This window comes from Giraffa tippelskirchi, chromosome 5 (assembly GCF_054371585.1).
Source record: "Giraffa tippelskirchi isolate mGirTip1 chromosome 5, T2T-mGirTip1v1.2.pri, whole genome shotgun sequence".
Lineage (NCBI taxonomy): Eukaryota > Metazoa > Chordata > Mammalia > Artiodactyla > Giraffidae > Giraffa > Giraffa tippelskirchi.
Genome location: NC_137279.1, coordinates 16470034 through 16496396, shown reverse-complemented (window position 1 = coordinate 16496396; position 26363 = coordinate 16470034). Strand labels below are relative to the sequence as shown.

Below are 26363 nucleotides of genomic sequence, written 5' to 3'. Positions count from 1 at the left end.
TGAAGGAATTCTAAAGAGTAAGAAATTATTTTCATTAAGGGGATCAGAGAATGTCCTCTCATATTTAAGGTGAGTTCCAAAAGTTGGTTATACTGAAGGGGCTGAAATGGGAGATGCTGCCATTCTGGGTGGGAGAACAGGCGAGCCAGGACAAGGTAGGTTGCAACAGAGCACCAGGAACCAGATGGATTTGTGCGCTTCAGGTGTGGAGAGATCTCTACAGAGACAATAGACCAGGAAATTGGGTATTTGTCCTGTGGAAGCGGGGAAGAAGTTAATTAGTATTTTCTGATCAGGGCAAAATCAAGATCAGAAATGTCTGAGCTACTAGGTTGGTCTGGTAGCCCGACTATGTTGAAGAAGGGAGTCGGGGTTAGGACAGTGAATCCCAACTCTTATCCCAAGCCCCATATTTTTTTAACAAAGCAAGCTGTATTTAAGTGCACTTAATTTGAGACATAGGTAGATAAGTCTTTCTATTTTGCCAGTCCAGGCTTTTGACCATCCTAAGAATATCCTTTTAATTGCCCTAAATATGAAATAAATGCAGCCAAAAGGACAAGAATATGGAAATCTAGAGTGTATGGCCTCTAGGAGACTTGATATGGAACCTAGCTCTCTGAACTCTTATCTCTTGAACCTTCTTGAGCCCCTTTAACATGGACTTGTGCCCATTGGTCTAGATAAGATGTAATTTACGATGTGTAAGTTATGAGAGGGACAGTAAGGGGAGCGGGAGGGATTGCAGGGAAAGAAGATAACAGATGGAAAGGAAATGACTTAGTCCCTGAATAAAAAAGAGTAGCCAGTGTTGGGGAGGTGGTATCGAGGGAGCTGAGATGACAGGAAACAGTGCTGATGAAGGAATGCTACCCATTCTCTCCTATAGTCAGCAGACAAGACTTCATGGAGGGGGCTGAACCTGTACTTACTATGTGCCTGGCAGCCTGGCACTGTTAATCACTTTACAAGAATCAATTCATTTAATTCTCTCAGCACCCCTATGAAAAGTGATTACTGTTATCCCTGTTTACAGAAGGGGAACCTGAAGCACAGAGAGGTTAAATAGTTGTCCCGAGGTCACCCAGCTGGTAAATGGTGGAGCCAGAATGTGGATGCAGGAAGCCTGACTCCAGACCTAGAGCTCTAACCCCCCTACTGTAAGGAGCAAACGAAGACATTGTTTAGGCAATCAGATGGCAGGTCTGATTTAGGCTGTCCTGAGTTGAGATGCGTGCAGGAGAACCAGGTGACGGTGTGCAGTGGACACAGAGTCAGCCTCATTTGGTGCTCAGATCTTCCTCTGGGGCAGACAGGGTCCTGTTGTTCCTGGCCTTGCATTTTCCCCATGGGCCAGGTGATTACATTTCTCTTTCAAAACTTCCAACAGGATTCAGTGTCGTCTTCAAACTAGTAAAAGTCAGAGAAATCCTAGTATCCTTTATATCTGGTAAGGTCCCCCTTTATTGCCCTTCAGTACAGAGCAAAACTACTCGAAGGCAGAGCTCACCAGGGATGTATCTGTTTGTAATCGGAGGTATCACTGTTGGCCAGGCACAAAAACACTATGTTTTGCCACCTGTACCCTTTCATGTTGGTGTCCTTGTTCTGCCCTGTTTCTAGCTTCAAGAGCTCACTTGAGCCAGGATCTTGGGGGATACAGAAAAAGTAGAAGAAATGATCTCTGTACTCTGAAAGTTTATGCTCCTATTTGGGGAGATGAGATTAACAGTTATAAGAAACGAACACAGTGGGATAGTCCATAATATTACATTACGTGGGTCAAATTTAAGTATAGTGGGCATTGGTATTTGGGGTTTTCTTTGTTGCTGGGCGTTGGGAGCAAATGGAGGCTACTCTTCCTTGCGGGTTTGCAGTCTTCTCATTGCAGTGGCTTCTCTTGTTGTGAAGCACAGGCTCTAGCTGTAGCTTTGGGGCTTTAGAGCACAGGCCCAGTGGATGTGCACAGGCTTAGTTGTTTCGCAGCACGTGGAATATTCCTGGACCAGGGATCGAACCTGTGTCCTCTATGTTGGCAGGTGGATTCTTACCCGTTGCGCCACCAGGGAGTCTGGCATTGGGTTTTTCAAAGTGACTTCAGAACTATGATGTACTCTCTCTTGTTAATTATAGACATCACTAAATTTTCACCAAGCCAAACATCTTTTGTACAATTGTCACCAAATACTGTCTGATTATGTTTTATTTTCATCTTCAATTGTTAGACTTTGCATGTGAGGCTTCAAATTTTCATGTCCTCCAGCTCGAAAGTTAATAGTGCTTCTATAACTAGTTAAATGGTAGAGGTGGGAAATGAACCAGGCAACCTCCTGTGGAATCCAGGCTATTAACCAGGATGCTTGATGCCTCTCATTGCCTGTTTGGGGCAACTTCTTGGCTTTTTTATGCTGGTTATGAGCAGGTACATTCTCTGCCAGGTGGTGAAGAATCCTTTTACCCCAAATGAGTATTTGCTAGGTTCATGGTCTCAGCAGATATCTCTGTGGAAGTCATCATCCAACAACAATCTGGACACCTCATTCAATCACTCACATATCCATCACTTTTTAACTGAACACAAGGTGTCCAACAGAGCACTCAGTTCAGGGAAAGCAAAGACAAATGAAATCTATTTCCTGTCCTGGGGGAGCTTGGTCTAGTGGGGAAGAGGTGAATGTAGTATTTGTGATGTGATTTACTAAAGCCAGAGAAACAGGGAAAAACTGATCAAAACTAGAATATGAAAGGATAGTTAGGTAAATCTAAAGATAATTATGTAGCTCACACTGAAGCCTTTTAAGGCTTAAATACTGGTCTTAGGGGAGATTTTTGCTCAACCATATGAAGTGATGAAAAGAGATAACAATGTCCCTTTTCTCCTGACCATATTTCAACTTGAGTAATGTATTTGACCTTGCTGAATTCGGCTCATATTCTTTCTTCTGCTGTTTTTCATCCCCGCTCTCTGAGGTTTCAGATTGCCTTGGTATTCTGTATAGATGAGCCGGGAGTCCTTTCCAATGGTATTTTCCTAACATTACTCTCTTGTCTCCATCTCTCCTGTGTTTAAAATATGGTTTCCTCCTTTATAGTTTGAAGCTCTCACATTTTACATCCCTCTCACTTGCTCTGTGTTTGTACACTTGTAAGCATTTTTCACAGTTCTAAACTGTAGAAATGGACTTTGCCCCAGAGTTTTATTATTAATTGACATTTCTTGAAGACAGGAAGGACATTGTATGTTTTCCAGACATTTCAGCAACTCGATGGCCTCCCCAAAGAAGAAGCTTCAAGGTCTTGTTGCTGCGACCATCACGCCGATGACCGAGCATGGGTAACTATGGTTTGGGACTAAAGGGATCTCCCTCCACCATAATGATCAAAAGGTCTCTATAGCAGCGGTGGCTTGGACTCTGCAGCTTCCACCCCTACAGTGTCTCTGACCCCAGGTCAGAGAAGAGGTCTCTATATCACAGGCAGTGCAGAGGGAGATGAGATAACATATGGCAGCTCACCTTCCTCCCAGTGTCTGTAGCCCCACCAAGCAAAATTCTGCTTGGATTTCATCAGAGCCCTGCCTGTCCCAAATAAGACCAGTGGAGTTAGGTGAGGAAAGTCTCATTTTAGCAGAATTTGATATCAAGCTCTGGCCTCTAGAAGCTGTGTCTAGACTGTTCATGGACGTGATGGAATGTCCTACCCTGAAGAAAGTGAGGAAGGTTTCTGCCAGATGGCCCCCTTAGGCATGTTTTACAGACTCATTTCAACATTCGTTAAATGATGGGGAGCTTGCAAAAGGGAGGTAATAACAGATGATTGCTGAGAAATTGTTACCCAAGCAAGCATTTTCCAGATGAATAGTATGGTGGTACTAGCAGAGAGTGGTCATGTGCCCCGGGCACCCATGAGCAATATATAAATCCTCCCTGAACATTACCATTAACACAGTGGGGATTTGTCCACCTTCTGGATCTGTTTTTGACATGTTAGAAGAACAGCTTCTCCTTTCTTCCTCTATTTAATTGCAGCCATACCTACATTATGGAGTTATGAGTATTAAAATGAGATAATCCATGTAATAGTGTTTAGCACAGAGTCACCATGTGCTTAGGTTAATTAGTTTGAATTGCTATTGTGGCATAAGGGATAAATGAAAGATGATGTATTCAATAGCCTTTAAATAAGACTTTTATGTTTTTGGTCTTCTAATACTGAATTTTTGCAAACCTTAACCCTATCCCTTTAAAACGGATGACATTTCTTATGACTTTTACTGTTCTTAATTCAGAGTTGGCCGTATCACAGTTTTCCCTTAGGTCATTGGATTTCAAACATTTTAACTTCTAAGATTCTCAAAAAATCACATCTTTACTAGGTCTAAGTAAAATTCTTGCTGAGATGGCATGGTGAATAGCAATTTTTTTTTTTCTGTTGCCTCTCCATTTCCACAAGCTCTAAGAAAGACTGAAGTCAGCTGTTTCTCAATGTGTCAGCTACTTGTTGGGCAGATAAAACAGCAGTCATATGACTTCATGAGCAGACAGAATTTACTTCCTGTTGTGGAGTAAGATCCTGTTTGCGAGCTCAGAACACTGCATCTGGTTGGTGCTACTTTAACCTTTTTAATCAGATCCCTCTTAGCCTAGGAGTGGCTTCTTCGAAGTCCTGCTTGTTCATCTGGAGTGTCACTGTATCCTCACTCTATCCTGCTGTTTTCCTGGGACACCAGGACCCACGCATATTAGAGATAACTAAAATGACTCTGCTGTTCCAGATCCTCCTCTGTTTCCCAAATACTTCTAGCCCTGTTGCCTCCATTACACTATTTCCTCTTTTTTTCATGAGTTCTTTTCTCTTTTAGGACCCTCACTTTCCTGAGGTGTGAAATAAAAATGCGTTTTTATAAGGGCCTTGTAAGAATTTAAATCAAAATGTGTGTCAGTACATGGTACCTAGTAGGCATGTAAGTTTTGTCACTTCCCTTTTCTGTCCATCTTTCTGCTCCATCTAAACATTCCTGTGGCTACGAAGCAGGTCTGGAGCACCCACCAAGAGCAGGGAGATATTAACCTACTTGCCCACAAGAGAATCTGTTTTTCTGACATGTTTCTAAGAGACAGGACAGAAAGAAGAATCACATGGAATCTAACACCTAGAAATTCTGCCCGGTGACCTACCAACATAGAAGTTTTCCTAACCTGGCTCTTAGAGTAAACCACGGCCTCCGTAATTCAGCATGGCTGAAGATCCTTTTTTCTTCATAATTCTAGTGATTCAACTCTGAATATAAGTTGATGTCCTAAAGTGAGGAAGTTGGCAGGAAAAAAACATGGTTAAATAGATTTTAGTTAGAATATCTGAGTTCCTAACCGCCAGCTCTGACACCACTAGCTTTCTGACCCTGGGGAGCTCTATTCACCTTGTAAAAGTTCTCTCATATTTTGTAAGGAGACAGAATTCAACCATATAATCTCTAAGTCCCATTCAAATGCTAAGAGTCCACAGTTCTCTGGTGTTAGGTTATTAGGGATAGTGTTGTGATTTCCATTAAGTAAGAATTTTCTGAGTACCTGCAACTCCAGTCCATCATCCACACTGTAGTCCAGTGAGTTTCCTCATAAATAAATACAATCATTTAATGGACACGAACTTGGACAAATTCCGGGAGATGGTGAAGGACAGGGAGGCCTGGTGTGCTGCAGTCCATGAGGTCACAGAGTTGGACATGACTTGGCGACTGAACAACAACAGCAAATTAGATTTACTCTCTAAGAATCTCTCTGAATTCCATTTTGTCTAAGCCTTGCTACTCACATGGTCCATGGACCATTAGCTCCAACATCACATAGGAACTTGCTAGAAATGCAGTATCTCAGGTGCTACTACATACCACTGAACTAGAACCTGTATTTTAACGGTGTCCCTGAATGACTCTTTAGCACATTGAAGTCTGGAATGAACTGGTCTGAAGGTTAAAGCCCAGAACCTGGGATGACATAGGAAGTCCTTTACAGTCTACCTTTCCTACTACATTTCTTTTCCCCAAAACACCTCATCCCCTTTCTTCTCTGTGTGCCTTTACACATTTTGTATCCTCTGCCTTTTTCTACCACCATCCTCACCTTTCTCTGCTCCATTTGAACTTGTCTGTTCATCCATCAAAACCATCCCCTGGTTATTCTTCTCCAATTTCCCTAAAAAGAGTTATAGAGTCCTTTCTCTGTGGTCTCCTAGCACCCTGTGCCTACCTTTTCATATTATATCACAATTATTTGTTTATGATAATTATTATAATAACTGTTTATTACATGAGTGTTTCTACCAACAGATTTTTTTTCCTTCAATCTGGCTGTGCCAGGTCTTAGCTGTAGCATGTGGGATCTTCTATCTTTGTTTCAACATGTGGGATCTTTAGTCATGGCATACAAACTCTTATGTTGCAGCATGTGGGATCTAGTTCCCTGACCAGCGATCAAACCTGGACTCCCTTCATTTGGAGCCTGGAGTCTTAGCCACGGGACTGACCAGGGAAGTCACCCAACAGGCTTTGAGCTGCTTACCCTTATATATAGATATTTAGTGGGTACCAGACACTGCATAAGAACTGAGCATATATCTTATTTATCTTTGAATCTTCAGCATTTCACACAGCATATGGTAAATTTAGTTAGCTGTAATTTCATGAGGAGAGGAAGTTAACATTGATTGGCTGAACACTCTGTGTTAGTCTTCATGTGGGGCATTTTAAGGGTCTTTCTTATTCCACTTAAATCTTCCTAGCAACTCAGAGAGCTGTTACCTCTATTTGTGCAGTTGATGGCACCAAGATCCTAAAGATTAATGCCTGATTGGAAAGGAAGGTCAATCTCTACCCAGCCCAATTCATGTCTTTTTCTATACTAGAGTGAAGGACTTTTGTTTTCCTTAGTTATTTCAAGAAGTCACCTTTTCCACTGGGCAAGTTCACAGTTGTTAAAACAGAGAGTCCATTTCAGACTGGCCAAAATGCTTGGAAAAAAGTTGTGTTTTCTCCCTCGAAGGCCCTGGACTTCCTCATGAGAATCTTTACAACACCCTCTACTAACAACAAACCTGTTACCCAGCCAGTCAAAGGGCCCGGCCTGCTGGAGATGGATTTGTGTAGACTCTTGTCTTTGTAACTGTTGTGGGAGACTGAGTGACCCAGATTTCCAGAATAGGATGCTTTCCACCTCTGGCAGGGTGGGGTCGTTATAGCCCCTGCATGCTCCTCTCCCAAAGGAGTTTTTAAGTAACCGAGTCGTTATTTTGCCAAAAAGGATGAGTAGATTCCATCTGATTTTGAAAGCTGAAGTATACATGGAATAGTGTTAGAGTGAAAGTGTTAGTCACTCAGTCATGTTTGACTCCTCGCGACCCCATGGACTATAGCCTATCAGGCTCCCATGTTCATGGGATTCTTCAGGCAAGAATACTGGAGTGGGTTGCCATTCCCTTCTCCAAGGGATCTTCCGGACCCAGGAATCGAACCTGGGTCTCCTGCATTGAAGGCAGATTCTTTACTATCTGAACCACCAGGGAAGCCCAGGAAAACATTAGATTAAACCAAATGAAGCACATCAAAGTGAGTACAGTGCCTACCAGGCCTCGGTCACCTGGAGCTCTAGAGGCTCCTCCTTGCTGAAAAGGCCAGGCCTGCCCTTGGTGTGTGAGTATGTGGCCAGAGTGGAACTGGGAAGATGTTGAGACTTCAGTGAAAGTCTGCAGGAGCCACTGTGTCTGAATCCATGACTCCAGCATAAGCTATTGCCCAGAGACTTTATTTCCAGTTTCTAGTCTGTGATTGGAAAGTCCCTGGGGCCTGCCAGAGGTGTTTCCTGGTTGCTTGCATGAGTAGGTGGACATCATTGGTCAAAACTAGAGCTACTGTCACACAGACAAAGCCCCTGCTGATGGTTCCTGCATCTCAGGACTTGTTCCAGGTGGGGAAGAGCCAACGGAAGCAGCAAGGGGTGAGTGTGTTGTAAAGGTGTGGTTCCAAGTGGTCAAAAATGTCTGAAGCAGAGAGACTTCAAGAAGTTGAGCAGGTCAAGCTGACCTAAACGAGGGTCCTGAGATGAATTGTCTAGGCAGCCCACTCCCCCATCTTAGAGTCTTGCTCAGTGAGACTGAGAGGCCAGGATTTGACATTTGAGCAAGTGGGGCAGAGAGGGGCAGTGTTAACGATGCTGGAACATGAGTCATTATGGAAAGCGCCTGCTCCCCTTGCAGGCCTTTTAACTACAGTAAAGCATGCCTTTGCCCAAGTGGCAGCTTGGACTGGTTGTCTCTTGCACATTGTGGGCAGTGGTTGCCTAGGCATTCTTTGTTTTCATCTCTATTGTTCTGTTTCCTTTGACAAATACCCTTTGATGTCTTTGTTTTCTATATGCCTCAGATATTTTGGTTTCTTTTTGCTTTTTTAAGGACTAATAAGATGAATGTTAATAAGGTTAAAATTAAATTAGTGTTCTCTGGCCCCACTGACAAAAATGCAACAGTACTAGCCAACTCATATCAATACTTAGTTTTCTTGTCAACCATGCATTCTGCAACATTTAACACACCCTTGCCCCACTGTTTTCCTTTGTGTTTTCATTCTCTACCCTCCCCACCTATATTTTGATTGAGAACAGGTCACTTTATCTGATCTGTCTGTCAGTTTCTAGATTTTTAAACTCAATATGATTTTAAGGAAAAGAGCCCTTATTGCCTGAAGTATCAGATCTTTACAAGGTCAGTACTTTTCAAACTGAGAAGTGCATACAGATCATCTGGAGATCTTGTTACAGTGCAGATTCTGACCAGGAGAACTGTATGTGGCCTGGGACTCTTCATTTCCAGCTAATATCCCCAGATACTGATACCTCTGTCCCACAAATGACACTTTGAAAGACAAAACCAATGGCAAAGTTCCTTTCCAACTGTTATTCCCCTTCAGTTTAATACTAACACATTATAAATGGCTTTACGCTTTCCTTTATTGTCATAAATATTAAGTGCTAGAATTCTTCAGTTGTAAAGATTGGATTTTCTTACTTCCTAAGAAATGATTGCTTCTGGCCACATGGAAAATGTTAAGTTCTCATTTAACCACACCCCGACCCATCACTCTTCCCCAAAAGGGCAAAAGATAATTAAGTAATTATTTTTAAAATATTACTTGTGATGAAGTTTAAATGTAAAACCTTTGTGGATAGCTAATAAGGTTTTGCTCACATAATTGAGGCACATGTGGCTAAGCAGAGAAGAAAAAAACCCAGGCATCATTCGGAGCAGGCTAAGAATTTCACAGTCTGGTTGGGTGGATTTGAATAACGACTAGCAAGAGAGAGCAGTTTATAGTCTCGGTGGCTCAGCTGTTAAGAATCCGCCTGCCAATGCAGGAGATGCAGGTTGGATCCCTGAGTCAGGAAGACCCCCAGAGGAGGAAATGGCAACCCACTCCAGTATTCTTGCCTGGGAAATTCCATGGACAGAGGAGCCTGGTGGGCTACAGTCCATGGGGTCGCAAAAGAGTCGGGCACCACATAGCAACTAGACAATAACATGGATTGAACAATCCAGAAAAGAATAAATGCACATTCTTTTCTGATTTTTTTTGTTTTTCAGAGAAATCAACTTTTCAGTCATTGGTCGGTATGTGGACTATCTTGTAGAGGAACAGGGAGTGAAGAATGTCTTTGGTAAGTCATCTTTAGGGATTTCTCTACATATCTTGAGCTCAGTCCTTGGAAAGCAGATTACTAGCCTGGAGGTCACAGTGTTATTGTGTTATAGGTTATGGTTGAGCCTGGCTAAGCAGTGTAAAATTTGTGAATTTTTAGGCTCATCAATTTTAGACCTAAAAGATGATCAAGAGATTATCTGATTCGGTAGTGTGCTTGAGATAAGCTGGGAACTGGGACCCTTTACCAGAGCACTTGCTTCTAGAGCAACAGACTATAAAGAGACTATAAGGGACTAAAATTCGCTATGCACATGTGCAGTTGGGGCAAATTATGAGCAATAAGATACAAAAAGGCCACGAGCCAGCGGCCACTTCTGAGGTGCTGGGAGCAAAGCAGGGTGCTGTACACAATCCCTGCACACAGCACATCGAGGGAGTGGGAAGACCACCTATGTCTCCTGCCCAACCCACGGACCCGCCCTCTTCTGACCACCTTTAAGGACTGGCTTGCCACTTTGGGGAGCGAGCAAGGGTGCCTGTTCATGGTTCTCCTTCCCTCAGGCTGCAGCACGAGCCACCATAAAGCCTTGCCTGAAATTCTCATCTGGCCTCTTATCAATTTCTATTGATTAAAGAGTCCAAGAACCCAGGTCTGTAGACAGAGGTCATTTCGGGTCTGCAGTACCCACCATTGTCTTCGTAAGTAAACGCCACTTAGGACCACTGGGACATCCCATTACTGGGTGGTATTAGTTTTCATGCCATTAAACCCAAATAGAGAACTTGCCTGGTGTGTTCGGAGACTTGCCTGAAACCTGAGCAGTCATCTCTGTCTCTATTTAAAATACTCACTCTCTATCCCTGAAAACAAGGACAGATTTGTAATTACAAGTCATGCCTAAGCTTCCCGGTCCTTTTGATAAGATGAAGATGCACAGAAAACTGGGTCTGAAGTGAAAAATGGAAGCATGGCGTCACACCGCTGGCTCCAGACTCTACCCTCGGATGTGTCTCCGTGTCCCTTCCTCTTGAGCAGGGGTTTCTGCCCCTGCTCTGCCAGCGTTGGTGCTGGAGGAATGACAGGTGTCGGCTGGTCCCCCTGACTGACTCTCTGTGTGGAACAGTGAACGGCACGACGGGAGAAGGCCTGTCCCTGAGCATCTCGGAGCGCCGCCGGGTCGCGGAGGAGTGGGTGACAAAGGGGAGGAACAAGTGAGTGGCTCCATCGAGATAAACACCCTTATCTGCCAGGGCTGGAGAGACCACAGCTCTATCCCAGATGACACAGCGTCCCTGCCTTCCGGCCACAAGTCTGACCCACGGTCAGCTTGTGGGGCGAGGAGCACCCTTCCTTTCCATGTGAAACGGCAGCAAGACACACCCGGCTCTCAGAGATGCCATTGGGTTACCGGAAACTGCCTCTGGTCTGTTTACCAGGCCGGTCCCTTGGAGGGGGGGCGGTTCCCTGTCCTTGGACTGAGGGGCAGAGGGTCCTGGTGATTGGCTGCTGGCCCTTCCTGGCCCTTCTGCTGAGCAGCTCAGCATCCTTCCCATCTCAGGGTGGGTTCTGTTGCTTCCATGAGGTCTTGTCTCCGCACATGACTCCGCGTGCTCTCCGTGGAGCTTCCTCTCATAGTCTTAGGGAGCTTTCTGCATCCTCTAAACTTCAGTGCAATGATGGATTTTTGTCATAACACTCAATTCGTTTCTCGGTAAAACCAATAGGACTGCATCGATTCGATAAGCGCAGTGAACCAGGTTTGATTCATTGTCTGTTACTTTGTGTGGTGCACTGTGCTGGCACTGGGAATATAAAACAGGATCTCTGCACTCAGGTTGCTTACCGTCCAGTGGAGATGTCAGACCATGAAAACTAACACTGATCCTTCTGATAAATAGTGTAAACAGGGATCAGAGAAGAGAGTGATTGACTAGGGAGTTTGTTAGATTGGAGGTGAGTCTCAAGTGAGCCTGGAGCAGAGCTTATCACTGCAAAGCCCATAAATCCTTAAATGGCTTTAGAGCACCTTGCATGCGTGCTAAGTTGCTTCAGTTGTGTCCGACTCTGCAACTGTAGGGACCATGGCCTGCCATGCTCCTCTGTCCATGGGATTCTCCAGGCAAGAATACTGGAGTGGGTTGACGTGCCCTCCTCCAAGGGATATCCCTGACCCAGGGATGAAACCCAAGTCTCTTATATCTCCTGCATTGGCAGGCGGGTTCTTTAACACTAGGGCCACCTGGGAAGCCCTTGGAGCACTTTGGGCACTCTGAAATTGTACGCCAAATTCGAATGTCCACATAGGCATTTTCTGTCAGTTTTCAGCTAATTTTCAGTCAGATCCTGGGCCTCAAACAATTAAAGACCATGGGTGGAGTGAGAAAGGAGGAAGGCTAAGGGTAAGCATTAAGAAAAGCACCAGAGGGAATTCCCTAGTGTTACAGTTGTTAGGATGCTGCGCTTCTACTGCTGGGGGTGCAGCTTCGATCCCTGGTCGGAGAACTAAGATCCCATATGCCTCCCAGCGTGGTCAGAAAAGAAAAGCACTAGAAACGGGGGGATAGTAAAGTGGGCACAGACAGAAAACACTCAGAAGGGTTGGAGGGAGATTAGGAGAGAGTCCTATCACTGAAGGAAGGATGGTCTTGTAGAGCGTCCAGAGAACATGGGAATTAAGAGCAGGGCTTGAAGGCCAGACTGCCTGAGTCGGGTGCTGGCTCTGTGTCTTAGTAGTTCTGTGAGCTCAGGCTGGTCTTAAATGCCCTGTGCTCTTTCTGTAAAGCAGGAATGTTAATAGTACCCATCCTATAAGGTGATGGTGAGGGTCCAAGCAGTGCCTGACACATAGTGCTAAGTATTATATAAGAATTCACTGTAATTATTTGCAGTGGGTGCCGTGTCCATTATAACATTTGTTTTAATAATTGTTAGATGTTGTGAGAGTCCACAGATGGAGGATTGGGAAGGCAGGAAATGACCAGTGACCTCAGAGAGAGCAGAGCCCTTCGAGTCATTGTCACAGAAGCAACTGCAGAGAGGGTAGAATGCAGCAGACACTTGGAAGGGGGACCAGTAAGGACAGCTTATTCTCACACTCAGAAAAATGTTTGCAGGTGGGGACTTCCCCGGTGGTCCAGTGGCTAAGACTCTGAACTCCCAATGCAGGGGGCCCAGGTTCAATCCCCAGCCCGGAAACTAGATTGCACAGACCATGACTAAGACCCAGCACAGAGAAACAAATTTTAAAAATACTTATTTTTAAAAATGTAATGGGATGAAGAGAAGGAGAGAGGGAATAATGGATTAGAGAGGAGGAACCAAGATTAAAAGAAGGGTAGTTTCTTTCTCTCAGAGTAGGAAAGTCTTAAACACATTTCCACGCTGAAAGGACAGTGCCATTGGAGAATCAATAAAGAGAGTAGAGAACCGATGCCTTTGATGGAAGATCTTGGCGGGGCTTGAAATAAAACCAAATGTAGGTAGAGTACCTTTAGGAGACAGGTAAGAAGCTGGGAGGAACACATAGAAGGGGACACAGCTAAGCACAGAGGTGAGAAGGAAAAGGGAGTCTGTGTGCAGAAGTGCTTTTATCTTTGGTGTCTTGGAAGTGAGGAGCAAGGACATCTGCCAAGAAAAAGGGGTCATGGGGTAGAATTTAGAGCTTGAGGTGAAAAGTCAAGACTTGGAGCAGCCTCTGCAGGGACTTGGAAAAGAAAGTAAGTCATGGTGACTAGAACACTTTGGGGAGTCTTTTCCTCCCAAACTGAGAAATTGCAGGTTTGTACTAAAGCCACAGAGTCAGCAGCCTGGTGGAGAGGAGAAGGAAATGCATGATTGTTTTAAGCTAAGCCAGGAGATGGGGTAGTTAAAGGTTTAAGGGAGTCATGGAGTAAAACTGCTGGTGAGGGTAAAGAGCCAGCCACCTTTTCTCCTTTCAGAAATCTTCTGTTATCCTTTACAAATGCAGACCTGATCTCAGGACTTCCCAGTGAGATCCCGTATTACCTAAGACAGAACAGGAGGACTCAGTGCTCGGGCCTCAACGGGGATATCATGTCTCCATCCTGTGAGAGCGGCACACGTGTCATTCAGAGTCCCTGGAAGACTCACCAGCACAACTGAATTCACAACTGAGTTTTATTGATCCTACCCACAGAGGACCAGTCTAAGTGTGGCTTCTTCCCAGGGGGCCCTGTGGCACACATCCAAAGATGAACATTGGGGTCTCAGAGAAAACCTCTTTCGTGGCCAAATTCTGAGGACTTTCAAGATAGGAAACTTTTTGCAGCGAGTTCCTTTCTTGCCGGACTGATTCCTGGATGTACTCCTTAAGGAACCTCTTTATTTTTATCTCCAACCCAAAATATCTCAGTTTTACACCTATCTTCATGTATACTGTCACCATCAAATGCAGTATCTCTAACAAGGCATAATCAAAACAAGTTCTCCAGTATTAATTAATCTGTTATTGCTTTCAAAATTCTATTGCTTCAGTTCAGTTCAGTCGCGTCTGACTCTTTGCGACCCCATGGACTGCAGCATGCCAGGCCTTCCTGTCCATCACCAACTCCCGGAGTTTACTTAAAGTCATGTCCATTGAGTCAGTGATGCCATCCAACCATCTCATCCTCTGTCGTCCTCTTGTCCCTCCTTCAATCTTTCCCAGCATCTGGGTCTTTTCAAATGAGTCAGTTCTTCACATCAGGTGGCCAAAGTGTTGGAGTTTCAGCTTCAACATCAGTCTGTTGCTTGGTTGAATCTTAAATTGTATTCCCTGGACTTTTCAAAAAAATCCATGAGCATATTAACTTTAAGTAGACCACAGTAGAATTCACTAGTCTTAAGAGTGAGACTAGCCAAATATTAGCTAACTGGTAAAACCAGCACAAACTAGAATAGCACAGCCCTTTGTAAACTTCAAGTGATGCAACAGAGTTTTCTCTTTCGCAGGTTGGATCAGATAGTAATTCATGTGGGAGCCTTGAGCTTGAAAGAGTCTCAAGAACTGGTATGTATGTGGGTCCATCTGGGAGAGACCACTTGAGGGGCCTCCATCTTTATGCTGGAGTTAAAGTCAGTATCATTTTTGCTAAATATTGGACGCTATGCTGGTGTGTATAAAGTATAGGACCTCAGGGAAGCCAGCACGGAGCTATGAAGAGAGCAGCCCAAGGTGATAACTGCTGTAGCAGAGTGTCCAATAGGACACCTCTTCTATTGGGCAAAGTAAGGATGGGTATGGAGCTATCTGGCTTGCAGGTAAGGAACTTAACTTGAGCCAACCTCAGTTTTCTCTAGAAAGTAAAAGGCAAGACTATCTGCTGGGCCTAAAGGCAATGGAGTGAGGGTTCAGACGTGAGAAGTGGTAAACACTGAGAATTGATGCCTGGAGAATGGAAGAGAAAGTTTAGACAGAAAAAGCTTGCCCCCACCCATGTTTATAGCAGCACTGTTCAGGAGGTCAAAGCAACCCAGATGCCCATGGATGGATGAATGAATAAAGAAAAGGTGGTATATAGTATATACGTACAATGGAATATTATGCAATATTGAGAGGAAGCAAATACGTCTTGTCACATGCTGCAGTATGGATGAACCTCTTTGAGGACATTGTGTTAAGTGAAGTACACCAGTCACTAAAAGACAAATACTATATTATTCCTCTTATGTTATGAGGTATCCAAAGTAGTCAAATCCATGTAAACAGAAATTAGGATGGTGGTTACTGGGGACTAGTGAGAGGGGGAAAGAAGAGTCGTTTAATGGGAATAGAGTTTGTTGTCTGAGAAAAAGCAGCAGACTATAAAATAAAGAAATGCATTTATTTGCCATCTTGTTTTAAATAGAAGTATAGTTGATTTACAGTGTTGTGCTAGTTTCTGGTATACAACAAAGTTATTCAGTTTTATATATACACACACACACACAGACACACACACACACACATCTAGATTAAGCAGGTATTACCTTCAAAATTCTGTTGCTTGGTTGAACCTTAAATTTTATTCCCTGGACATTTACTTAAATCCCTGATTAGATTAATTTTAAATAGACCTTGGTAGAATTTAGTAGTCTTGAGATTGAGGTACCTTAGGTATAGCTAACTGCTCAAACAAGCACGAACTACAGTTAGTGTAGCCTTCCTGTGTCACTGTAAACTTCAAGTGATGCAACTGTTTTCTCTTTTGCAAATTGTATCAGATGTATATATAAATATAAAGAATATATATTCAGATTCTTTTTCATTATTGATTATTACAAGTTCCCTGTGTTATACAGTAGTCCTTGTTGTTTATCTATTTTATGTGAAGTAGTATGTATCTGTTAATCCAGCGTGGATGGACCTAGAGAATATCATACTAAGTGAAGTAAGTCAAATTTATATGTGGAATCTAAAAAAATGATACAAATGAACTTATTTACAAAACAGAAACAAACTCACAGACAATAGAAAACAAATTCATGGTTATTTGGGGTCTTAGGGTTACAATTCAGGGAGCACAGATTCCAGCAGCCACCAGAACAGCGCCCCTCTGGGAACCAAAAGGCAGGAGTTTTTAAAGGAAAACAGAGAAGTACACTTAGTTTCCATAAGTTATTTGCCGAGAGCTCTGATTGGGAGGTCTATATCTTTTGTTTTTCTGTTACAATTTATTGACTGGTCAAATGTGTCTCAGATATGCAGATGGCACCACCCTAAGGGCAGAAAGCAAAGAGAAAGTAAAGAGCCTCTTGATGAAGGTAAAAGAGGAGAGTGAAAAAGCTGACTTAAAACTCAATGTTCAAAAAACTAGGATCATGGCATCCAGTCCCATCACTTCATGGCAAATAAATGGGGAAAAATAGAAACAGTGACAGACTATATCTTCTTGGGCTCTAAAATCACCACTGACAGTGACTTGCAACCAGGAAATTAAAAGATGCTTGCTCCTTGGAAGAAAAGCTGTTACACACCTAGACAGCATATTAAAAAGCAGAGACATCACTTTGCAGACAAAGATGCATCTAGTCAAAGCTGTGGTTTTTCCAGTAGTTGTGTGTAGATGTGAGAGAGAGAGCCTTCTTTATGAAGGCTGAGCACTGAAGAATTGATGCTTTCGAACTGTGGAGCTAGAGAAGACTCTTGAGAGTCCCTTGAACTGCAAGGAGATCAAACCAGTCAATCCTAAAGGAAATCAACCCTGAATGTTCATTGGAAGGACTGATGCTAAAGCTGAAGCTCCAACTCTTTAGCCACCTGATGCAAAGAGCCAGTTCATTGGAAAAGACCCTGATGCTGGGAAAGATTGAAGGCAGGAGGAGAAAGGGGTGATAGAGGATGAGATGGTTGAATGCCATCATCGACTCGAATGGAGATAAGTTTGAGCAAAGTCCGGGAGACAGTAAAGGACAGGGAAGCCTGCCGTGCTGCAGTCCATGGGGTCACAAAGAGTTGGACATGACTGAGCGACTGAACAACAAGTGTGTCTTACTTGTTACCAGTAAAGGCACATTTCTGCACAGTACCCCACGATGCCTTTCTCAACAAATAGCTGCTACTGCTTTTTTTTTTTTTTTTTGTCAACAGGGTCAGCACAGTTCACAGTTTAACAGGATGGAGCCCTAAAGTACAAAATAAAGTTCCCATTGACAACTGCTTCCACAAGTTTCAGATTTGTAGGATAAATAAGTTCTATAGATCTGTTTCTCAACAATGTGAATATATTTAGCAGAACTGAACTATACACTTAAAAATAGTTAAGATGGTATTTTTTTTTTTTAACCTCGCTGTGCAGCTTGTACAATCTTAGTTCCCCGACCAGAGATTGAATGCAGGCCACAGCAATGAAATCCTGGAATCCTAACCATCAGGCCACCAGTGAATTCCCAGTGTTGCATTTTTCTAAGTCACAATTTTGAAAAATAAATTTTAAAGTAATTAAATTTTTTTTAAAGGATTGCCTAGTGGTGCTAAAAACCAGCTAAAGTTGTAAGTCTTAAGTTTGTCACGCCACCACTCAACACAGCTGTGGAAATTTTCTTCTAGCTACACTCTTCAATTAGAACATAGGAACAAGAATGCAAAGAGTTGGATCGCTCTGGGTTTAGAGGTGAGCAGGTTAGGTGGAGTAAAACTGTGGCAAGGGAGGAAGGAGTTAAAAGTTGCTTCGGAGAAGGCAATGGCAACTCACTCCTGTACTCTTGCCTGGAAAATCCCATGGACGGAGGAGCCTGGTAGGCTGAAGTCCATGGGGTCGCTAAGGGTCTGACACGACTGAGTGACTTCACTTTCACTTTTCACTTTCATGCATTGGAGAAGGAAATGGCAGCCCACTCCAGTGTTCTTGCCTGGAGAATCCCAGGGACAGGGGAGCCTGGTGGACCGCCATCTATGGGGTCGCACAGAGTTGGACACGACTGAAGCGATACCCAGCTGTGGAGGTGACTGGTGATGGACGCAAAGTCTGATGCTGTAAAGAGCAATATTGCATAGGAACCTGGAATGTTAGGTCCATGAATCAAGGCAAATTGGAAGTGGTCAAACAGGAGATGGCAAGAGTGAACGTCAACATTCTAGGAATCAGCGAACTAAGATGGACTGGAATGGGTGAATTTAACTCAGATGACCATTGTATCTACTACTGTGGGCAAGACTCCCTTACAAGAAATGGAGTAGCCATCATGGTCAACAAAAGAGTCCGAAAGGCAGTACTTGGATGCAATCTCAAAAACGATAGAATGATCTCTGTTCGTTTCCAAGGCAAACCATTCAATATCACAGTAATCCAAGTCTATGCTCGACCAGTAACACCGAAGAAGCTGAAGTTGAACAGTTCTATGAAGACCTACAGGACCTTCTAGAACTAACACCCAAAAAAGTTGTCCTTTTCATTATAGGGGACTGGAATGCAAAAGTAGGAAGTCAAGAAACACCTGGCGTAACAGGCAAATTTGGCCTTGGAGTACAGAATGAAGCAGGGCAAAGGCTAATAGAGTTTTGCCAAGAGAACTCACTGGTAATAGCAAACACTCTATTCCAACAACACAAGAGAAGACTCTACCCGTGGACGTCACCAGATGGTCAACACCGAAATCAGATTGATTATATTCTTTGCAGCCAAAGATGGAGAAGCTGTATACAGTCAGCAAAAACAAGACCAGGAGCAGACTGTGGCTCAGATCATGAACTGCTTATTGCCAAATTCAGACTGAAATTGAAGAAAGTAGGGAAAACCACTAGTCCATTCAGGTATGACCTAGGTCAAATCCCTTATGAGTATACAGTAGAAGTGACAAATAGATTTAAGGGATTAGATCTGATAGACAGAGTGCCTGATGAACTACGGACAGAGGTTCATGACATTGTACAGGAGACAGGGATCAAGACAATACCCATGGAAAAGAAATGCAAAAAAGAAAAATGGCTGTCTGAGGAGGCATTACAGATAGCTGAGAAGAGAAGCGAAAAGCAAAGGACAAAAGGATAGATATTCCCATCTGAATGCAGAGTTCCAAAGAATAGCAGGGAGAGATAAGAAAGTCTTCCTCAGCGATCAGTGCAAAGAAATAGAGGAAAACAACAGATTGGGAAAGATTAGAGATCTCTTCAAGAAAATTAGAGATACCAAAGGAACATTTCATGGAAAGATAGGCTCGATAAAGGACAGAAATGGTATGGACCTAACAGAAGCAGAAGATATTAAGAAGAGGTGGCAAGAATACACAGAAGAACTGTACAAAAAAGACCTTCACGACCCAGATAATCATGATGGTGTGATCACTCACCTAGAGCCAGACATCCTGGAATGTGAAGTCAAGTGGGCCTTAGAAAGCATCACTACGAACAAAGCTAATGGAGGTGATGGAATTCCAGTTGAGCTATTTCAGATCCTCAAAGGTGATGCTGTGAAAGTGCTGCACTCAATATGCCAGCAAATTTGGAAAACTCAGCAGTGGCCACAGGACTGGAAAAGGTCGGTTTTCATTCCAATCCCAAATAAAGGCAATGCCAAAGAATGCTCAAACTACCGCACAATTGCACTCATCTCACATGCTAGTAAAGTAATGCTCAAAATTCTCCAAGCCAGGCTTCAGCAATACATGAACCATGAACTTCCAGATGTTCAAGCTGGTTTTAGAAAAGGCAGAGGAACCAGAGATCAAATTGTCAATATCCGCTAGATCATCGAAAAAGCAAGAGAGTTCCAGAAAAACATCTATTTCTGCTTTATTGACTATGCCAAAGCCTTTGACTGTGTGGATCACAATAAACTGTGGCAAATTCTGAAAGAAATGGGAATACCAGACCATCTGACCTGTCTCTTGAGAAACCTGTATGCAGGTCAGGAAGCAACAGTTAGAACTGGACATGGAACAACAGACTGGTTCCAAATAAGAAAAGGAGTACGTCAAGGCTGTATATTGTCCCCCTGCTTATTTAACTTCTATGCAGAGTACATCATGAGAAACGCTGGGCTGGAAGAAGCACAAGCTGGAATCAAGATTGCCGGGAGAAATATCAATAACCTCAGATATGTGGATGACACCACCCTTATGGCAGAAAGTGAAGAAAAACAAAAGAGCCTCTTGATGAAAGTGAAAGAGGAGAGTGAAAGAGTTGGCTTAAAGCTCAACGTTCAGAAAACTAAGATCATGGCATCTGGTCCCATCACTTCATGGGAAATAGATGGGGAAACAGTGGAAACAGTGTCAGACTTTATTTTTTTGGGCTCCAGAATCACTGCTGATGGTGATTGCAGCCATGAAATTAAAAGACGCTTAATCCTTGGAAGGAAGGTTATGGCCAACCTAGATAGCATATTTAAAAGCAGAGACATTACTTTGCCAACAAAAGTCCGTCTAGTCAAGGCTATGGTTTTTCCAGTGGTCATGTATGGATGTGAGAGTTGGACGGTGAAGAAAGCTGAGCGCCACAGAATTGATGCTTTTGAACTGTGGTGTTGGAGAAGACTCTTGAGAGTCCCTTGGACTGCAAGGAGATCCAATCAATCCATCCTAAAAGAGATCAATCCTGGGTGTTCATTGGAAGGACTGATGTTGAAGCTGAAACTCCAATACTTTGGCCACCTCATGCGAAGAGTTGACTCATTGGAAAAGGCCCTAATGCTGGATAGGATTGGGGGCAGGAGGAGAAGGGGACGACAGAAGATGAGATGGTTGGATGGCATCACCAACTCGATGGACATGGGTTTGGGTGGACTCCGGGAGTTGGTGATGGACAGAGAGGCCTGTCGTGCTGCAATTCTTGGGGTGGCAAAGAGTCGGACATGACTGAGCGACTGAACTGAACTGAACTGAACTGAAGTGACTTAGCAACAGCAGCAGCAGCAGAAAAGTAAATGGTGTGGTGATTTTGAAGCCTTTGTGAATGGAGTAAGTAAAGAAAGCCCAGAGATGTTGTAGACTGGACTGCTGTCAGTTAACTGTTGGCTGAAAAAAATGTGCAGCCTAAAAGGCAAGAATTATATTTTAATCAGTGTACTTAACTGAGGACTCGGACCTGTGGTACAGCCACTCAGCTAGCTCTGAGGGACTGTTCCAAAAAGGCAAGGGAAGAACCTGGATATGTAGGAGTTTCTGGCTGGAAAAAAAAAAAACAAACATGTAGTTGAACATCAAAAGATTATAGCTTATCACAAAAATACATTTCAAGTTAATTATTTTAGTGCTTTTCTTTGTATGGGAAAGTGTATGCAGGCTTATTGAAACCATTCCTTTGATATGCATGTTTTTCCCCATCCTCAGGGCACACTGACCTGGTGGCTGCAGCAGCTGATGGCAGTTTGGCCAAAACACTGTTTACTGAAATGGCAGAGACATTCTTTGTCCACATAACTTTGATACTCTAATTCTAAGGAGCACAGTGACCCGATCTAACTCCAGCATCTTCTTGGGGGTTTTGTTTGATTCTATGAATGCTAAGTCGCTTCAGTTGTGTCCTACTCTTTGCGACCCCATGGACTGTAGCCTGCCCGACTCCCCTGTCCATGGGATTCTCCAGTCAAAAATACTTGAGTGGGTTGCCATGCCCTCCTTCAGGGGATCTTCCTGGCCCAGGGATCCAACCCATGTCTCCTGCGTCTCCTGCCTTGACAGGCAGATTCTTTACCACCAGAGCCACCTGGGAAGCCTTTGTTTGATTCTATTTCCTGTTATTTGAATTAATTAATCAATTAGGTTTTATTTGTTTATTTATTTTGGCCCTGACGTGGTATTTGGGATCTTAGTTCCCTTACTACAGATTGAACCCGTGCCCCCTGCAGTGGAAGCCCAGAGTCTTGACCATTGGACTGTTGGAGAAATCCCTGTTAGTTGAATTTAGAAATGGGGTGCATACTGTATACTTGCAAAACTGCAATTCAACACTCTTAGGCAAGCCACAAGTGAAGGCATTATTAAATGATTGCTTAGGAAGCCTACAATCAGAACTTGAAAACTTGATTTATTCTTTTTGATTTGTTGTTTTTATAGTCGGTCTTTCAAATAAGGTAGTGTAGTGGAGGAAATTTTTTTTCTCCCCCTTCTCCTTGAAATTGCTGTTTTCTCTGATAGAAGAGGTGCTAGTTGCTCAGTCATGTCCAACTCTTTGAGACCCTATGGACTGTAGCCCACCAGGCTCCTCTGTCCATGAGATTCTCCATGCAAGAATACTGGAGTTGAGTAGGCATTCCCTTTTCCAGGGGATCTTCCTGACCCAGGGACCAAACGTGGGTCTCGTAAATTTTAAAATATTGTCATATCATGATGTGAGAGACAGTGTTGTTCATTGGGCTCAATACTAGAATAGTATAAAGATAATCTTAGCATGAGGATTAATCTGCTGCTGTGATATAATCTTGCCAAAGAGACAGTAATATTGGCATCTGCTTAGACATAATTCTCCATTGGATGATGCTTGAATGGGCACTGCCATCAACTATCTATGAAGTGGTTTTTGTCCTTCCTTTCAGCTAAGGTTACCCTACTTACTGCTCTTGTCCTAAACAGTGTACTGAATGATTCAAATATATCACATTTAAACCCTGCGTTAATAAAATTCTGTCCAATGTCCTTGACTGGTCGTTAGACTGTATTCCAATCTCTTTTTGACTCTTCTGCTTTACTTCTGCAGAAAGTTAATCATATCTATTTGATACAGATATCCATAGTTAATTTGATGCCCCTTTTAGGTAATGGGGCGTGTTTCACACATCTACTGGGTACTTACTTGCTATGTGTTCAGCACCGTGACTGATCTGAACACAAGAGTCAATAAGATCTGACATCCTACCCTCAGGGAATTAACTCTAGTTGGAGACCAGTAACCATATGCAACTATCTTACAATGTGGCAGTCTTAGATACTCTACTTGAAATAGATAAAATGTTATGAGGGCTCAGTGGGAAGAAATGTTCATTTTTTTCTGAAATAATGTGAGAAAACATTAGAAGACTAGCACTGTATCTTCTGTGATGTGTATAATCTTTCTACTCAACCTTTCTCAACTGCATTGCTGAAACCATGGTGGCATTTCAGGACGGTGTGAGGGGTACTCCGAAGAGCTTCAGTCCTTTATGTCTCAGTGCAGAAAGAATTCAGCAAGAGGCAAAATGATAGCTAAGACGTGATTTATTCGAATAGGATGCTTGTAAGGCTTACAAGAGAGTGGGCAAGAGATTACCAGGCTCTAGTTTCATAATCAGAGGAGAAGTGGGGAGGGGGAGAAGACCTTCTTTGTCTTTCTTAAACAGACGCCATGCTTCCAACATCAGTTCCTCCTTCAGGTTGGGCAGGGGAGTTTTCTTGTTCCTTCATGGTCACGCTAGGTACACAAATTATTATTTTTCATGGGTGCAAAGAGTTGTGCTAACTTAACTGAGCTCACTGGGCATGGCGTAGGTCTTATGCTTGTTGTTATTCAGTCGCTCAATCGTGTCCAACTCTTTGCTACTGTTGCAGTTGTTTTATTATTTTGGACCATGACTCATGCTTCTGCTGCAAAGCAAGCATGCTTGGTTTTGTGGATAAGCAAACCTGCTTTCTGGAGCAATCATTAACTTACAGAGGTCTCCCATTTTTTGTCTACTTATAATCCACTAGTGGCATTAACTATTTAATCACCTGCTTTGTCCCTTTACTCTGTCCCTAACATTTCCAATCTGTAATATAAATTTTGAAATGTGACTATTGTATCTTCGGAGAGGAAAGTCGGTATTATCCAATGGGCTGAACACTGGAAGAGGAATGACGTTTGCAAGTTTCTCTATCATTAACAGTTATAGTTTATCAAAACAAACTGCTCATGTCTCCATAGCAAGTTTTTTTTGTAGTGACAAAGCCTGTGAAAGGTTCAAGTTAAATACACAGCTTACCTCCTCCAAAGGTCTCTACTTTGCAACCCGGGATTTTCCTGATAATGACATCATTCAGTTCAATTCAGTTCAGTTGCTCAGTCGTGTCCAACTCTTTGTGACCCCATGAATCACAGCACGCCAGGCCCCCCTGTCCATCACCAACTTCCAGAGTCTACCCAAACTCATGTCTATCGAGTCAGTGATGCCATCCAGCCATCTCATCCTCTGTCGTCCCCTTCTCCTCCTGCCCCCAATCCTTCTCAGCATCAGGTTCTTTTCCAATGAGTCAACTCTTCGCATGAGGTGGCCAAAGTATTGGAGTTTCAGCTTCAACATCAGTCCTTCCAATGAACACCCAGGACTGATCTCCTTTAGGATGGACGGGTTGGATCTCCTTGCAGTCCAAGGGACTCTCAAGAGTCTTCTCCAACACCACAGTTCAAAAGCATCAATTCTTTGGCGCTCAGCTTTCTTCACCGTCCAATTCTCACATCCATACATGACTACTGGAAAAACCATAGCCTTGACGAGACAGACCTTTGTTGGCAAAGTAATGTCTCTGCTTTTTAATATGCTATCTAGGTTGGTCATAACTTTCCTTCCAAGGAGTAAGCGTCTTTTAATTTCATGGCTGCAATCACCATCTGCCGTGATTTTAGAGCACCCAAAAATAAAGCCTGACACTGTTTCCACTGTTTCCCCATCTATTTCCCATGAAGTGATGGGACCAGATGCCATGATCTTAGTTTTCTGAATGTTGAGCTTTAAGCCAACTTTTTCACTCTCCTCTTTCACTTTCGTCAAGAGGCTCTTTAGTGCCATAAGGGTGGTGTCATCTGCCTATCTGAGGTTATTGATATTTCTCCTGGCAATCTTGATTCCAGCTTGTGCTTCTTCCAGCCCAGCGTTTCTCATGATGTACTCTGCATAGAAGTTAAATAAGCAGGGTGACAATATACAGCCTTTACGTACTCCTTTTCCTATTTGGAACCAGTCTGTTGTTCCATGTCCAGTTCTAACTGTTGCTTCCTGACCTGCATACAGGTTTCTCAAGAGGCAGGTCAGGTGGTCTGGTATTCTCATCTCTTGAAGAATTTGCCACAGTTTATTGTGATCCACACAGTCAAAGGCTTTGACATCATTAAACATGGCTAATTTCTCACTCTAGTGGTACATCGGTTGGCAAATTTGAAAAGTCTGTTGTTAACCTCTAGTATCTAAGTTAGAAGTGAATATAATAAATCTCTTACTCAGGATAGTTGTGATATTGTGATTTATAACAAGAAATATATTGAATTGGCAAAAAAATCATTTGGTTTTTTCCATAAGATTTTATATATTTGGTTTTTGTCCCATTTCTGGCACAGAGCTCCTAAAACCCTTGGAATTCCCAGAGATGAGAACAATAAAAGTGTCTCTTGTTATGTTAATGAGATGAGTTTTGGAAAGCACTTAAGGTTGGAAGCTGGTTGCCAAGAACACCAAGCAAGCTAATTCAGGGGTTGGAATTTTCATTCTCAGCTCTCTCCCTGTAGGGAAGGAAAGGGGCTCGAATTTGAACCAGTCACCAATGGCCAATGATATAACCAATAATGCATATGTAATAAAACCTCATTAAAAATACCAAAGGATGGATTTCAAAGAGCTTCTAGTTTGGTGAACATGTAGAGATTTGGGGAGGATGGTGCATGTCCACTGGAAGATGATGTGGAAGTTTTATGCCCTACCCGCCCCTTGCCCTGTGCGTCTCTTTGGTCTGGCTGTTCCTGAGTCATATGCTACTTTATATATATAAAGTAGGCAGTGGTATACTCAGTCAGTTGTTTCTCTGGTTCCTGTGAGCCACATTAGCAAATTATTTGATCCTTGGAGGGGATCACTGACACCTCCAATCTACAGCCCATAGGTCAAGAGCACAGCATTTGAAGTGAGGGTAGTATTCTTGCCTGGAGAATCCCCATGGACAGAGGTGGCTGGCAGGCTACAGTTCATGGGGTTACAAAGAGTCAGACATGACTGAGCCACTAAGCACAGGAGGCTGGTCTTATGGGACTGAGCCCTTAACTTGTGGAAGCTGACTCCATCTCCAGATAGGTAGTGTCATAGTTGACTTAAATTGTAGAAAACTCACTGGTGTTTGAGAATTGCTTGTTGATGTGGAGAAACCCCCACACTCACCCGCATTGGAACTGTGACCAATGGTCTTTTTTCTCCAAGGCCCAACATGCAGCAGAAATAGGAGCTGATGGCATCGCTGTCATCGCACCTTTCTTTCTCAAGCCATGGAACAAAGGTAGGTAGAACAAATGCCTCACATGAACCATTTCTTCATGCCATCATT

The 26363-nt window shown here is 43.2% G+C and overlaps 1 protein-coding gene across 9 annotated transcripts in view; it reads left to right on the top strand.

Annotated features, from left to right (window-relative positions):
- The window catches only part of NPL (N-acetylneuraminate pyruvate lyase), a 43504-nt gene that overhangs the window by 1439 nt on the left and 15702 nt on the right, over positions 1-26363 (top strand). For 3 of the 9 annotated variants that reach the window (XM_081492549.1, XM_081492542.1, XM_081492543.1), the window contains exons 2-6: positions 3251-3334; positions 9631-9704; positions 10813-10900; positions 14640-14697; positions 26240-26315. In XM_081492549.1, the coding sequence (XP_081348675.1) occupies positions 3267-3334; positions 9631-9704; positions 10813-10900; positions 14640-14697; positions 26240-26315 (364 nt within the window). In that variant the 5' untranslated portion in view covers positions 3251-3266. Of the gene's footprint in view, positions 1-3150; positions 3335-9630; positions 9705-10724; positions 10901-14639; positions 14698-26239; positions 26316-26363 lie in introns of all 9 variants that reach the window. The other 6 variants (XM_081492547.1, XM_081492548.1, XM_081492545.1 and 3 more) reach the window with 5 other exon arrangements.